Below are 14,795 nucleotides of genomic sequence, written 5' to 3'. Positions count from 1 at the left end.
TAACTTGTCTAATTATGACTGAGTAGACGTTCGTAGGTATATATGTAGGTAAGAAGAAAACCATAAGTATCTTTTACTAACTGTATATGTGAAAAGCCATTTGCCGTCCTTACGAGTACTAAGCAAGTTTATAAATAGCGGGAAATCGATTGAGAATTTCAAATATATTTCTGCGAGAGGAGAAAATACTTATTCAATATTGCACGTAATGGTTCATAAAGTACATGAATAAGTTGGGGAAAAAGCGTTTTTTAGTAGTTTTCGGCCTTTAAACAAGAATTCTTACAGAAGTCAGAAACACTATGCTTAATTAGCCTTTTATACTCCTGGTTTCAGTTTGTTCAACGCCCAGATTCCTGCCATAGATATCGTGACATCTCCATTAAGGCCATAAGTTTGGTTTTTTTTTCTCCACACTAATTCAATTCTTCAAAAAAAGCGTAAGAATTATTAAGTTTTATAGTGATCGTTCGTTTTCTATCTATTTGTTTTGTACACATATCTCTAAGCTATGAAGTGTTAATAGTGTGCTAAAAAGCCGTTTTGTTTGTCTTTTCTAATCTGGTGACGCGGTTACTAAGCTGTGTTTGTTTAGAGGGGCGGAAACTAAGCCTAAAATACTCTCTCGGGCCAGTTTTCTCGTTTCCTCCGAAAAGCCTGCAACTTCTTTTCGACTGAAAGAAAAACAAGGGGAAAGAAACTAAAGTAGTTAGATTTTGTGCTTCTGATTCTAATTTTCGGACAGAGACAGCAAAAGCCAGAACCAAAGAAAAAAACGCTACTTCACTGTAAGTAAGTTTATTTTTTTATCCAACACACGATCTCAGAAATTTGTACACTAAACACACAACTGACCGAATTTTTCACAGCATACTTTAGCTAGGTCAGCGTAATCATCTTCCCATACTGGTAACGGTTTCGTGTTATCTCCTTATTCGGAACAGGAAGAGTCGGCGTCTTTCTCCACGTGTCATAGTACTTTGACACATCAATTTAGGAGTATAATTAATTATGTATTTATTAGATCAATTTCAAGTTCTCGAGACAACAAGGAGCCAAAATTCTACTCTGGTTTAACGCAGAAGTTCCGGTTCTCTCGTTTTATAATGATCGTAAATTGTTTTCCCTGAGTAAACTGACTTGAAGATATTCGATATTTTTCTAGGAAGGCATGGCAATATTATGATCATTTTTTTGTCAAATTCGATTTTTAGTTTTTAGATTTACTGAAGCATATTGCTTCGCTCACTTTTGCCCACTTGGATAACTAGCAAACAGTCTGCTGAAAAAAACAAACAATCTTTTTCTCTTATCATGGCCATCTGAACCATATGAGACTCAAGTTTGTACTGTTTGTAGAAGAAATGTCTTCAGCTATTCACACACAGGAAATAGAGATAAGCCTGCAAAATCTTCCTTGGTAATTTGTTGATAGATGCATCTCTCGATGACTGCGGTCTGAGAGGAGTGAAGACCTTTACCCCAACAAAATGGACACCACCTTCCAGCAGAAAATAAATAAATAAATAAATAACAAAAAAACCTTCTCTAGGTTTGGTGGCTTAGACGTAAAAAAATGTAAGCAGTAAAAAGATTAATAAAAATTTGATTTTCCTTACAACGACCAAAAATTCGTTACCTTACTTTCATGAGACGCAACGCAAGCAGTCATAATTACTCAGGAATGCAGGCAGTTTTTTTACATGTAATTCAGGGTATTTTATCCAGGCGTCAAACTGAGGGACTTGTGTCTGACATGGGAGATAGGTCAGCGTAACTTCGTTTGTGTAATTCGCCATTCATATTACGTTACAATCCTTTTCCGTCGAAGGCACTATTTGAAAACGTTCTCCCGAGATTTTCCCCCGCATCTCAATTCTTAAAATAACAATTTTTAGTTTGCATTAGGCGGTTCTGATTTTCATGCCTATGGTTAGAATCCTAAGGGTTGTCACTCAAATGAAAGAGACGGAGCAGTACTTTTATGTTGTACTGTTTATAATGCTGTACAAAGTGTTTCTAAATTTTACGTCTGCGGATGAAATCCTAATTGTGACCATTGAAATGAAAGCTAACGAGCAGTACGGTTCAGTCGCTAACTAGATAAATATAGACTATTTCTATTTTTTTTATCTTCCGATGTTCCTAACTACAAGATTTAAACAAAGCTGTTTTGTTGTTGTGTTGTTGTTTTAGGGTCACGTGGCTCCAAGTCCAAAATACGAGCAACGAAAGTTTCAGCTATTGCATACAGAACTATATGTTTTGAGTTTGAGAGATATCTTCCGTTAACAAACACCAATTATTCACTATAATTTGAAAATGAACATATACGATAAACAGGAACCAGTGCCTTTTGAAAGGCTGCTGAATTTTTTTAGCTCAGAATCGATAAAAAATCATGCATTAGTTCCATTAAGCATGACACCAGGGTGATTTATGATTTTTCGGCTTTTTTGGTCCTAAATTGCCCGCTGGCCGGGATAAACGTGAAAAAAGACAGCTGCTTCGCAAAAGAGCAACTGCTCTTGCTCATAGAACTGACAAGCAGGGAAGTTTCCAAGTTTCTCGCCTCGCCAGAAACTTCTGGACTTCTAGCAGACGCAGCTCTTCAAAATGGCGACCATGGTTAGATAAAGTGGTTATTTTTCATGGATTTCTATTAGTTTAACATAGAAACGCCAAGCAGAAAACTCTTACAACTATGCTGTAGCTTGATTCAAAACTGGCCTTTACAAAGTAAGCAAATACTGTGCTTAATGTTACAAACTATCTGTATACATAAACCACCAACAGATCATAATTGCAGTTGTGGTCTTCAGTGTTCCAACTCACGGTATGGCTCTAGCTTCTGACGGTCTCAAAATAAGATCCTCAATAACATGGAAGGGTTTTTTTTTCTAATTAGTGCACAGTAACATTTTTGAGCTTAAGATTGTTTTCAGCAGTATAAATAGTAAGATAGGTCACGTTGATTTTTATTCAATAGAGGAAGGAATAGGACAGCCAATTATGGACGACTATATGTGTACTACAGTCTGTGTCAGGATGTGCCGATTAATAAATTTATGTTAAGGTATTTTAACTCAGTTAAGCAAAATTTGAGACTTTGATGCATTATGGGCGGAAATTTTAGTTCGTTTTTGCGTGGTAATTCGTCTATGTTGCTTTATTAGACTGAGGTGCTCCGGTTGACCACTAAGGGCCACAATTAACCTCCATTCCTACGCTGTAACATTATGTATAGCTATATTCTAACAACAAGAACAAAAAAAAGCAATTAAAAAAGTTACCAGTCGCTTGACTTTATTAAAACGGACTTTTATGTAGGCATTTGGAAAGCGAGTCATTGCGATGAATATGGGTAACTGTAGAAAATAACCCAACGCAAATCAGAGTACTTGGCGACTTGATATTGTCACTGTCGAGCGCTCGAAAGCAAAAGGAGTGAGTTTTACAACAACTGATATCTAATTCTGCAACAGTGTTAGTTATTACAGCAGAACGAAGTTAAAAACGAGTAGATCAGTGTTGCCTTTTATTGATACCCTATTTCAATAACGAGTAGCTAAATAGTCTGTCATAATGCAATGGCGGACGGGGTCGCGTTCCCAGTTTGCTGCAGAGTTTAGCTAGACACAGCCTTTCAATTACTGCTTTCAACTGTAGTTTAAAAATACATGGAAAGGTGTGATTATAGTTAAGTTACAATGCAAGAAATATTTCTTTTGAGTTAATCAAGAGATTCTGTAACGGCTGTTGTAAACTGGTATGCATATAATATAAAACTGTTCACGTAGGAACCCTAAACTTCAACTCAAACCAGTTTCGTGCAGCTTTTAGGATAAATAAATTGAAGTATTGCAAAGAAGAGGTAGTCTATTAGTTTCGTATAGAGCAGCATTTCCTGGTGCAATTAGGAATTTTGAAACTGCAGAATGCAGAGAAACCATAACTTTGGGGTTTCTCTTAAGCATTCGTGTCAGACAACTCTTTGTTATGCATACAGGCACATTTACACACAGCGAAAACCCTCAAACATTTGTGGTCGATCGGGCTACGAACTTTAAAGCAGTAACCTAGGATGCACAAGAATTCGTAATAATTGCTGAAAAATGTTAGTACGTTTACTGTAAATTGGTTTAGACAGGGTAAGTCTCACGGCTTCCCTTTACAAAACAGGCCATGTCAACTTTTGTGATTTATGACTATTTTGACCTGATACAGCTAATCTTTCTAAACATATATACCACCTTTATTTGTACGTTATAGAAACTAGAAAATTGAGCAGTTTAGTTGGGGTAGAACACTTCTTTTTAAATTGTTTCCTTTTAACATCTAAAGTGGACGACTTTGTAAGACAAGAATCAGTGGAATAAACATGGTATGGTTGTAACTATTGTTTGTCTGTGATTGTGTAAGCAACAACACCCAGCATTCCCTAAATTAGCAGGGAGCTTTTTCTTTTTTAGCTTCCCCTTTTAGATTCCCCCTTGCAGTCATTTCAATTTATTTTATGATTTCCCTTGAAATCCAGAGAAACGACTGAGCTCTATTTACGATTTGCGATTTTATATCACTGCGTTCCGAAAAACCCGAATTCTCTCTTAGTAGACAAGACGACGACCTTTCGATTCCAAGTGATTTATTTATTGGGAAGCTCTCAGACGAGCTTACATTAAAAGCATTTAATTTGCAAGTTCATTTTAAAATCTATAAGGAAATTACTGCTCAAGGATAAGCGGAAACAGCCTGCAAACAAAGTGTCAGTGATAAATAAACTGACGAAACCGTGGAACCCACTTTTGGAAATTCAACATGTCGCCTTTTTTTGCACTCCGCGCGTTTTGTCTGACCAAGCATGAGGTTATTTTGTCTACAAAATAGTATATTTTTCGGTAAAAATGATTATTTAAGATTATACAAATGAAATAATATTTTATCAGCCAGTGTGCCGTTTTGCGAAATGCTTTGCGAGAAAGGGATACAACTGAACGGGAATTATCTCAGCGTTCTCACAAACAATGCCAGTGTTCCCTCTCGAATCTTCACGCTTAGTAATGCTACTTCAAGTACAGAACTCAAGCCGTGGAGAGGTCTTTTAGCCTCTCTGTCATTTTAGCGGTAATACTAGGTCTGTACAAACGATGGAAATGCCAAAAGGAAGGGCGCCACACAGAGAGATGCCAGAATGCGACAAAAATACCTCGTGCTCTGACATAACATTTTGCATTGAGAACTGAAAACAAATGAAGAAGTCAAAATTTGTCAAAAGTATCGTTTATTTCCAACAGAACATTTATTGTCTTTTGGGGAACAAAGCGAATTTTAATGTACAAAAATGAACAAACTGATTACATTTGAAGACAGGGGGCGGTTTAGCTGGCGATGCGTTGGAATGTGACTAACAAGATAGCGGGAAGCGAAGGTGCAATTTTCTCAGCTTTGACTCTCTTCAGCCACAGAAGGAGTCTCTTTGTCATACTCCGTGAAGAAAAATTATTTCTCAGTTATCTTAACTCATGAAATAGCTAGCTCTTCGATTGCATGAATAACGATTGAATATTTGTACAATTAACGCCACCAGGTTGGCAACGAGCGAAAAGTGTGTTCAATAAATAACGTTTTATGTTTAGGAACTCTGGCGGAGGGGAGAGCATCTCGCTACAAGTTTCACACCTTTCACAAAGAAAAGGAAATTTGGTGTCGATTAGCTTTTTCAGAAGGATTAGTAGCGGATTAGAACTGGTAAAAAGGCGGAAAGGCAGTGATCTGCTCTAACAAGAGTTCCCCCCATTAAATAAACGCACTAATGTACAGGTTTTTGACAATTAACTGGCATACCACAACGTCCGAAGATGATTGACTCAGACTCTTTCATTCAACGTGAGATTCCCTTTTCTTCTTTCAAAAGAGTTTCTTTTCTGAATAAGGTTTCACATCGCACTACAAGTGGACGCTTTTCTTGTGTCCTGTTTGGTGCGATGGTGGAGAATGACAAAGCGGGGAACACGCCATGTGAAGATGACCGCATTCGTGCGTTCCTCGCACATCGTTGAAGTGTTCTTTAATGTTCCCCGAAGAATCGCTCAGTTTCTCATCCTTTTTCCATTTCATCCGGCGGTTTTGGAACCAGATCTTGACTTGCCGTTCAGAAAGACTAAGAGTCTTCGCAATCTCGCTCCTTCGAGAACTGCACAGGTACTTGTTAAAATGGAACTCTTTTTCCAGCTCTAAAAGCTGTTTGTTTGTGTAGCTTGTCCGATGTCGTTTGGCTTGTTTCTGCCCTGTGTATTGTAAAAAAGTTATCATTTCAGATATTAACAGAGAACAAAGGTCCTTTTGACTCATATTTTCCCTTCACTAAAACATGTTCGTGATCATCTGCCGTATTGTTAAAACTGTCTATTCTAGAAGAGGAAAATCTCTGCGAACACCGACAAACGGACCCAGTTCGAGAAGCGGATTTTCATTAAAACTGAAGTCTTACTTTTTTTGAAGTGATCATTTTCCGGCTCGGTTCTTGACAGACTTGGGCAACGGTTCAAGCTTTGGTTTCGTGGTCTGAAGTCTTTTCATTTCGGTCGCTTAAATTCCTATGATGGACTTTGCATAAACAGAACTCGCCTTATTGGCAGGCTTTTTCAAAACCAAACAACCTTTTCGCCAATAGCAGCGTTCCAGCTTCCGCGTACTATCAACAATATGTTTGCAAACTAAAAATATTGCACTTTGCGATTGAATGACAAAACCTGATCTTTTGTTGAACATGCATCTATTCTTACCCGAAGAAATGCAATGCTAAAGAGGGCTGCTCCATTAATCACAGTAGTAGACAAGTCACTCTCCAAACCCCCCGCCCTTTTGACAGAAAAACTTCTCAACGATAACAAATGGTCGAAACAAGGTTAACTAAAATCTCCAAAATGTCACTCAATCGTGCACGGCCGAATTAAAAGGAAGAGGGGGATTAACCTGTTCCGATAGTTTTTAACCAGCAAAACACTTTAAGCTGCCGAGTCGCGCTAAACATTTGCGGACAAATGTTCGCACCAAAAAAAGAAGGTTATCAAAGGGGTTAGCATACCGAATCCAAATGCAGCCTTTCCGCCTTTCTTAGATTTCATCCATGGATAAATTGGCTGGAGAAGATATTCTGGAATCTGTGTTGTCTGATTGGACGCAGAGGGCCTTGTATCTTCGATGCAAGAAGTTTGCCTTGAAGTTTGCGGGGCGCTGAAATTCTGGTGTGCCGATCTCCGGGTAGAAATATCCAAGAAGGGAAAATAGTTCCCCGTGAAGCTCACTTGCCTCTCGAATGACGGGGACAGCTGCGGAAAATATTGCTGCGTGTAACTGTGCGTCTTATTGGGATAAAACGTTGCCTGAGCCATGTTTGTCGAATATGATTTATATGGCCCTGACATCTTAACCCTTAACAACACGAATTATGACAAATCGACTAGCGTAAGAGCTATTTACTACTTCACGTGACCTGTTTCAGCCTATCAGATTCTAGTGCAGCAATGAGTTCATGACCCCAGCGTTTTCTCGAGTACTGTTTTTGTTGGGTTATTTTTCAAGTACAATTCACGATTCAAGAAGGTTTAAAAAGGGATGACCACAACTTAAAACAGTTAAAACATGCATACTGTACCAAGCTTTCCTACACTTAATGCCAGCACTCGCATGCTATGCTGTACAGAAATTTTTCATTCAAGTCTGAAGCCATCTTTTTCTAGAAGTTCTTCAATTACAGTTGTGCCCCATTGCAAATTATTCCCATCCTTGTATGAAACTCAAGAAGCGGCGAACAAGTGTTGTGATAACCTGCAATAAATCTTGTGAGCAATTGAGTCATAAATCTCCGTCAATCTGTTTGAATTAAGTCTCCTCCACAGGGCGCGCCGCACCGGGTCGCTAACGCTGCGTCCATTTCAGCACATCGCACAAACGGGATCACTTATCGCACCAAACAAACGGAGCCTCAATGGCGCAAACTCTTCGTTTATGTGGCATCACCCATTGACCTATGATTAATAACCTGACAAAAGTTTTCCACTTTGCGCGCGGAAGCTAACGTTTTCAGCTTGCGTGTCGCAAGATATAAATATATAATATAAAGGTTGAATTCTGACCAAGCCTTCTTTCGAAAGAAACCAGCAACAGACTGGCGCGTGTGATAGAACGTACAGCACTCATCGTAAGAAGTACGGGATAAAGAAAATATTTTCAATGTTAACCACTTTAGCGCATCACTTGTAAAAAATAGGATCACAAGGGGATTTTCATCAAAACAAAGCGCGCACTTGTGTTTCTTAATAAATAAGGAAATGTTCCTGTCTTCTTAAAGGAAGGTTAAAATCGGACGAAAATCATTATAAACTAGGATCATGGCTCATAAACAACTGAGTCAAATAAGCTACAATAATTCCACTAAACTCAGTATAACTGAAATCTAGCTCAATCGCAATTTCATTTAGTGATAATATCTGGATATATTTTTAATTGCAAATTCAGAGTTTTTGAAGGCTTTTAGTCACCTATTATAAGCTCCTTACCAACGTAATATTTCGCCAGAAATCATTTTTGTGTGACTCGCTAATAAGGGTGCGGACCAATTTTGCCGATTTGGGCTGCAGGTTTGTTTTATTTTAGACACAATCAGAAGCAATTTTCACTTTCCTGTCAGACGATGTGTCTCGACATTGATTAATAGCCCACTAACAAGAAACCGAGAACCACGACTGTTTACTTATTAAATTAACAAATTGTTATAGTACTGGATATGCTGCGCGAGCGATGCGTCAACTTGTAACAAAGCCTCCTCTAAGAATTAACGTGAATTTCAACAAGCCCCAAACGACACGGAATCTCTGGCACTTGTCTTTGGTAATCGCTGGTGCTTTTTACTCGTTTTATTTCAACGCTGATATTTTTACCTCGAAACGTTTTCAAGATACCCTGCTCAACCACCTTGCACAGGAAATCGAATAGAACTCAACTGTAATATTTCGCTAGGAGATAAGAACAAAGCTGAAAGTTCCAATTAACCGGATCGATTCTAAACAAACGAACTCTAGCTTTGGACTGCAAATAGATTCCGATTACTTGCTCTTAATTAGTGTCGGCACTAAAACGGAAACCATGGCATTACCGTCTTTTCAATTAACATGTATTTCATCGTAATCTGCCCCGTGGATCCGAGCGCTTTGCAAATTGTAAGTTTTACGTATCATTTCAACATGGGCACAATGCTGTACCTATTTAGTTACTCCAATTCTTATACTGGGGGGTATTCTCACGGTTCTTACTCATTTAAACGGGGCAAGATGTAACTATTACTTTGACCACGAAAGAAAATACTATGCCGACCACACTGTCCTAGCTGAGTATGACCAAATCAAGGGGATAAATGGACCCTCTTGCTCTTGCTCTATAGATATCACTGATGTTCATCATGCCAAATCGCAATTCGGGAAATGCAGTAAAGAATGCGTGACTGAATAGTTACACCTAACTACCCTAGATTCAAGATGATGTCAAAAGATTTTTTTCCTTCAATGTCGAATAAGTTGGTTTCCTATCGGATCTTGCCCGGGGGGGGGGGGGGGGGTGGTACCCAACAAAGTTTTCTTCGGGGATGCTCCGCCCAAAGGTCCGACCCCTTACCCTTTTATACACCATTTTTGACAGTAAAGATACCCCTTTCGTATACCTTCCACTGACAAATGATACCCCCCCTTTCACATACCTAGTTTAGAACCCTGCACCACTTTAAACTGCTGTAAATGCACTGTCTTAAAAATCTGAATAAGTCACTGAGCCAGGAACTTTTCTTGACTTTTTCACAGCCATAAATTCTTCTATTAGCCCTTTCAGGTGTTTTATAGACGGAAAGACCGATTTCCCTACCCTTTTATATACTTCTATTAGTAAAATCCCTACCCTTTCATATACCTGAGGCCTGAAAAAGATACCCATTTTGGGCGGAGTCTCCCCTTATAGGCCATAATAGGGAGTACCCCCCCCCCCCCCCCACGGGCATGTGTCATACACCCACACTAGCTCTAACAAGGCGTATCTATCATAATAGCTGATGAGATGATATTCGGTAAAGAAATATAAAAAATTGTCGAATGTTTTTTCAAACAATACAAACGTTTCGGGTGTATGACCCTTTTTTAAAACCGTTGTACAGTACTACGCAGTGCCATAGACATAAAAATGACCGAATATTACCTCATAAGCTATAGGATAAACAAGTGTCACGCATCTCAGGAGTTTTCTATTGTAAAACTGCTTGTTTATCAGTAAGCAAATACCTAAGATTATTGAGAACAATTTTAGTCTTTTTTGTGAAGTGCTTTCTGAAATGTTGACGTGTTTAGAAGACCATGTGTTTCCGGCCTCAACATCTTCTTAACTTTGCCGCGTAAATAAACACGGTTTGAGACACGAACTCGTGGTTTTTAAGGGATGAAAGAACATTCAGAACATTCAAATGAAGGAAAAAATAACTGTGTACTGCTTTCCTCTGCGATATAAAACATTTTAAACTACTGAGTAGGAGTACTGAGCTATTACTGAGCTAAGCCATTTGAAGGGATATTCGAGGATTGTCCAAGGTTCACGCGAAGGTTTCCGATAATTATGCAAACATTTCCGATGAATTCCGAAGACGTCATAAGGTAACACGTCATTCGCATTGTCTTTGCCGACATACCTAAGGCTTCCGACGAAATGTTTCGTCAAATGTTCGTACGAGATACCTCTTCGAGGCTCAAGAGCCGGAAATATGAGCTAACGCCTTCGGATCTCAACGAAAATATGCTTGATAAATTCAAGAGGATAAAAATGCTATTTTAAGTTCTCAAAAGGTCAAGCTAAAAATTTCAGAGAGGAAGTACCTTTTTTTAACTTCTCACAAACTATATTTGAGCTTCCTTTTCCAGACAAAAAATGATTTCAGTTGTATCTACTGATACTTTCGGCCTAGTGACTTTTAGCTAAGACATTCAAACAACAATGAAATCTGAAAGTTTATGCATGATTTTTCTTTATAAGAAGAAACATAAATATGATTTCCTACAGCCTTTAGCATACATAACTCGTTGCGTGTCCTTGATACTGAACTAAATTCGTAATAAATATCAGTGACGTTATCAGCGGCCTACAAGAAAATTTTTGGCTTGCCGAGTGGGGGTGGGGATGGGCAACGAAACAGGAAGAGCTTTCGTCCCCCGTCCCACCCCCCGAGAATATGCCTGAAGGTAATCCGACATCAAGACGAACGTATTCTTCAAAATATATTTGACGAGTGTTGTGTTGAAGTACACTATGGGACATTAGGGAGCTTAAGCAACGACGACGGCGACGGCAACGAGAACGGCAAAAAAGCAATAGAATTAGACCGCCAAACAACAACTTTGTACGTACATCATGGTTTTTTGTACATTTCTTAGCCGTCGTTGCACGACTTCAACGTGAAAGTACCGTTGTTCTTGCTTAAGGTGGCTGAACACAGTTTTGGCAGTTTCTGAGTAAAGGTCATTTACCAAATTATGGCAAGAGAAAGGTTGCAGCTCACAAGCTGAAACTTGGCAAGTGAAAAATATACTGATGAAAGATTTTGACTGACAGGTAAAATTTGACGTTTTTGTAGTTTCCATGGCAACATGAACGATTGAATACAACCTTAAAATTTCACTTTTGCTCAGTTTACATAAAATTCGCTCATTAGATTTTCTTATAAACTTGCACACAGCTTACTATAATTAATCATTACCATTTGAAACTTATTTCACCAAATTTTAACAGAGGGGTTTTTAGATAAATAATAATATAATTGTACTGTAATTATTAAATGAGTCACAAAATTCGTCTGTTCAACTTCCATTTTAAAGTTCTCATTATTTAAAATACGATAAAAGTAAAAATTCTGCCAAATATCACAAAATTTTAATGAGTAGATTTTGAGAAATCATCTTCTGTGTACTATTGCTTTTTTCGCCGCCATGTTTGTTGTCTAATTCAAAAGACGCGCTACCGCTGACCGCCCGCAAAACTGTGTTCAGCCACCTTAAGCTCCCTATTACTTGAAAGCACGATAGTCCCTAAAAAGTCCCGAAGTACAATTTGGCAAAACATCGACCCAGTCTCCAGCACAACCTCAAAAATGGTAAAGATATGGCGCGATATTAAAAAGCTTCTTAATGCTCTAATAGATCTCCAAACTAGTCTCTCAACCTGAGGAAGGCAAAAATGCTCAAACGCCTATCAGCGTAGCTAGCGGACAAGAAAACGAAACAACCGAATATCTTTAGTAATTGTGTCAATAATAAAATGTTTGAATCTGATTGGTTCTTCACAGCCCATATTTATATCTTTATTTTGCTATTGTAACTCCAAAACTGTCCGATTCAACCTGTCCGATTATAAGGAGCTTGTAATCGGACAGGTCAAAAGGACAGTTAAATAGCCAATGAAAATCAAGTAGCAAATGCCACAAGCCAATGAAATTTTTATCAAATAGCACATGATAACCAATCAAACTCAATGAAAAAATAATGACTTGGTAAGCTGTCCAGCTTCAACTGCAAAAGTTTTTGCCTTGGAATCTGTAAGCTGACGAGACAAGCTGTAATTTAATTCCATTACTTTTAAAAATTCTCGCATTCTGTTCAAATATTGACGCATTTTGATTAAAAAGATGTATGTTTTTTTTAAAAACAAGTTCACCATGCGTTCGGGCTTCCTCACATTCCGATAGTTTCATCCAAAGTTGTAGCCGATAATGTTTTTGCTTTGGAATCTTTCTCTTACATCATAAATATTCCAAGACTGAGATTCGCCCATTTTGTTATTGACACAATTAATTGGTAATAAGACTTCGTGTCGTACAATTCAGGGGTAATCGAAATTTCAAATCGGCCCGATTTGAGGTTACTCGCCCGATTACTCCATGAATTGTACTCCACTCAGTCCCATTACCAATACAAATCGCTCCATGTAAGGTAATCGAAGACAGTTTTGGATGCTAGATTTCACGCTGTGGATTCCGGATTCGATGTACTGGACAAGTGGAACTTGGATTCCGGATTGCAATCGTTAGCGGAAATCCGGGTTCCTTGATTCGAATTCCTCGAAATTATATTCCTCGATTCCGGTGAATCCTGATTACCTTCCATGAGGAGATTAGAAAGATCAATATCAGCGTCTCTTGAGAAGAGTTATGTGGCTCAACATCAGCGTCAACAGCGAACAATATCCTCACTATAATACTCGATTTAACACAACAATTCTAAAAGTTGCTAAGATGCGCACAGTTTTGCTTCAATGTCATTTTTTCTCTTACAGACCAAAGAAATGACGTCAAAATGTTCGGAACTCAGGTGGAAACACGAGCCGCAAGCGAGTGCATCGGTTTTATTGCAACTGTAAGGAACATCTTAAGATTGATGACAGGCAAGACGCTTTGGAAGCGTTTTTTCGGGCGCAGTGCATATAAAAAAACTTAGAAGTAAACAAAAGAGAATGGCACGGTAAACACGAGATTAAGGCTAAGATATGCTATGCAAGTCACATAATATGATTTTTACTACAAGGTTTATAGGAAGATCGAGTAAAATCACCTGTTTTTACCGTTGTCAGACAACATGCATGATCAACAGAATTTCAGCCGCAGGCTTGGCCTGGCTTTGCATGCAAAAATCTTGTCAGCAGGCCTATTGCAACTTTAAAACCAATCTGGCGATCCCGAAAACTTCATTTCGCCCTCCGCCCAAATAAATAATATTTCTCAACTGAAATTTTATTAGGTGAAGAAAAAAAAAAGGCGCTTCCCATACCGGGAGTCGAACCCGGGCCGCCTGGGTGAAAACCAGGAATCCTAACCGCTAGACCATATGGGAATAACTACGTGGCAACGCAACAAAATTAAGCTACAACAAAAGTGTACCTGGCTCTCATTAATTCACAGCGAGTATCTGCAGAATTGGCTGATATTTCTTAACATGATTTTCCCGCCACAAAAATGTCAAAATATCAACACACAAAATTTTTTTAGCGAATGGCCGAACTTTAGTGAGACTACCTATGGCAGGGAACCTATAAGAGGAATTAGTCAGTTTTCTTTCCAGTTTATCGTCTCCTAATTTCAGCCTATCTTTGCATCAATATCACAGCAATAACAGTTGATAAAAGATGTCGATTCACAGCAACCATGTCTTCAAAATTAAGAAGCAATTTTAAAAAAGCTGTTACATTCCTTTCTTGACATTCGCTTCGGTTTATCAAAGTGTCTGTTGTTGGTGTGAAATAAGAAGAAACAAACAACAACAAAAGAGAAAGAGTTTTTCTAAAGATTGGACAACCGGTTTTCGCTCAGAATCTCACATTAAAGCAAATTACTGAAATTCTTGGGCAATGTAACCAGATAGTTAAAAAAAAAGAAGACATTTTTTTCCCACACCGGGAGTCGAACCCGGGCCGCCTGGGTGAAAACCAGGAATCCTAACCGCTAGACCATATGGGAATGTGCTTACCATAACGCATCGAAAGTAAAACACAACTGTAACTGGATCTTAGTTATTACAATGAAAATCTGTGAGGTTCATAGAGCTAATCACCAATAAGCCATTGGCATGATGACGTCATTTTACTACTGCTGCCAGAATCCTTCAGGGTTTTGCTTTCTTGCGCAAATTAGGACTTTTGTCATTTAGACCTCACTGGGATTACCAAATTTGAATAAGAAAGAAAAACGAAATGAATTATGGTCTTAGTGGTAAAAT

At 38.5% G+C, this 14,795-nt stretch overlaps 1 protein-coding gene and 2 non-coding genes across 3 annotated transcripts; all 3 read right to left on the bottom strand.

Annotated features, from left to right (window-relative positions):
- Positions 1–5,106: 5,106 nt before the first annotated feature.
- On the bottom strand, positions 5,107–7,448 carry LOC140931517 (homeobox protein Hox-A5a-like; the record flags this gene model as incomplete). Its single annotated transcript, XM_073381326.1, has 2 exons — positions 5,107–6,287; positions 7,088–7,448. Coding segments are annotated over 2 exons (702 nt in total), but the record flags the coding sequence as incomplete, so codon positions are not given.
- Positions 7,449–13,841: 6,393 nt separating this feature from the next.
- Positions 13,842–13,913, bottom strand: Trnae-uuc (transfer RNA glutamic acid (anticodon UUC)). The gene has a single exon. It is a non-coding gene; the product is annotated as a tRNA-Glu (tRNA).
- A 551-nt stretch (positions 13,914–14,464) lies between these two features.
- On the bottom strand, positions 14,465–14,536 carry Trnae-uuc (transfer RNA glutamic acid (anticodon UUC)). Its single transcript has one exon. It is a non-coding gene; the product is annotated as a tRNA-Glu (tRNA).
- Between the last annotated feature and the right edge of the window lie 259 nt (positions 14,537–14,795).

Source organism: Porites lutea, chromosome 3 (genome assembly GCF_958299795.1).
Source record: "Porites lutea chromosome 3, jaPorLute2.1, whole genome shotgun sequence".
In the NCBI taxonomy this organism is placed as follows: domain Eukaryota; kingdom Metazoa; phylum Cnidaria; class Anthozoa; order Scleractinia; family Poritidae; genus Porites; species Porites lutea.
Note: the sequence above shows the minus strand (reverse complement) of the source record. Positions and strands in the feature narration are given on the sequence as shown.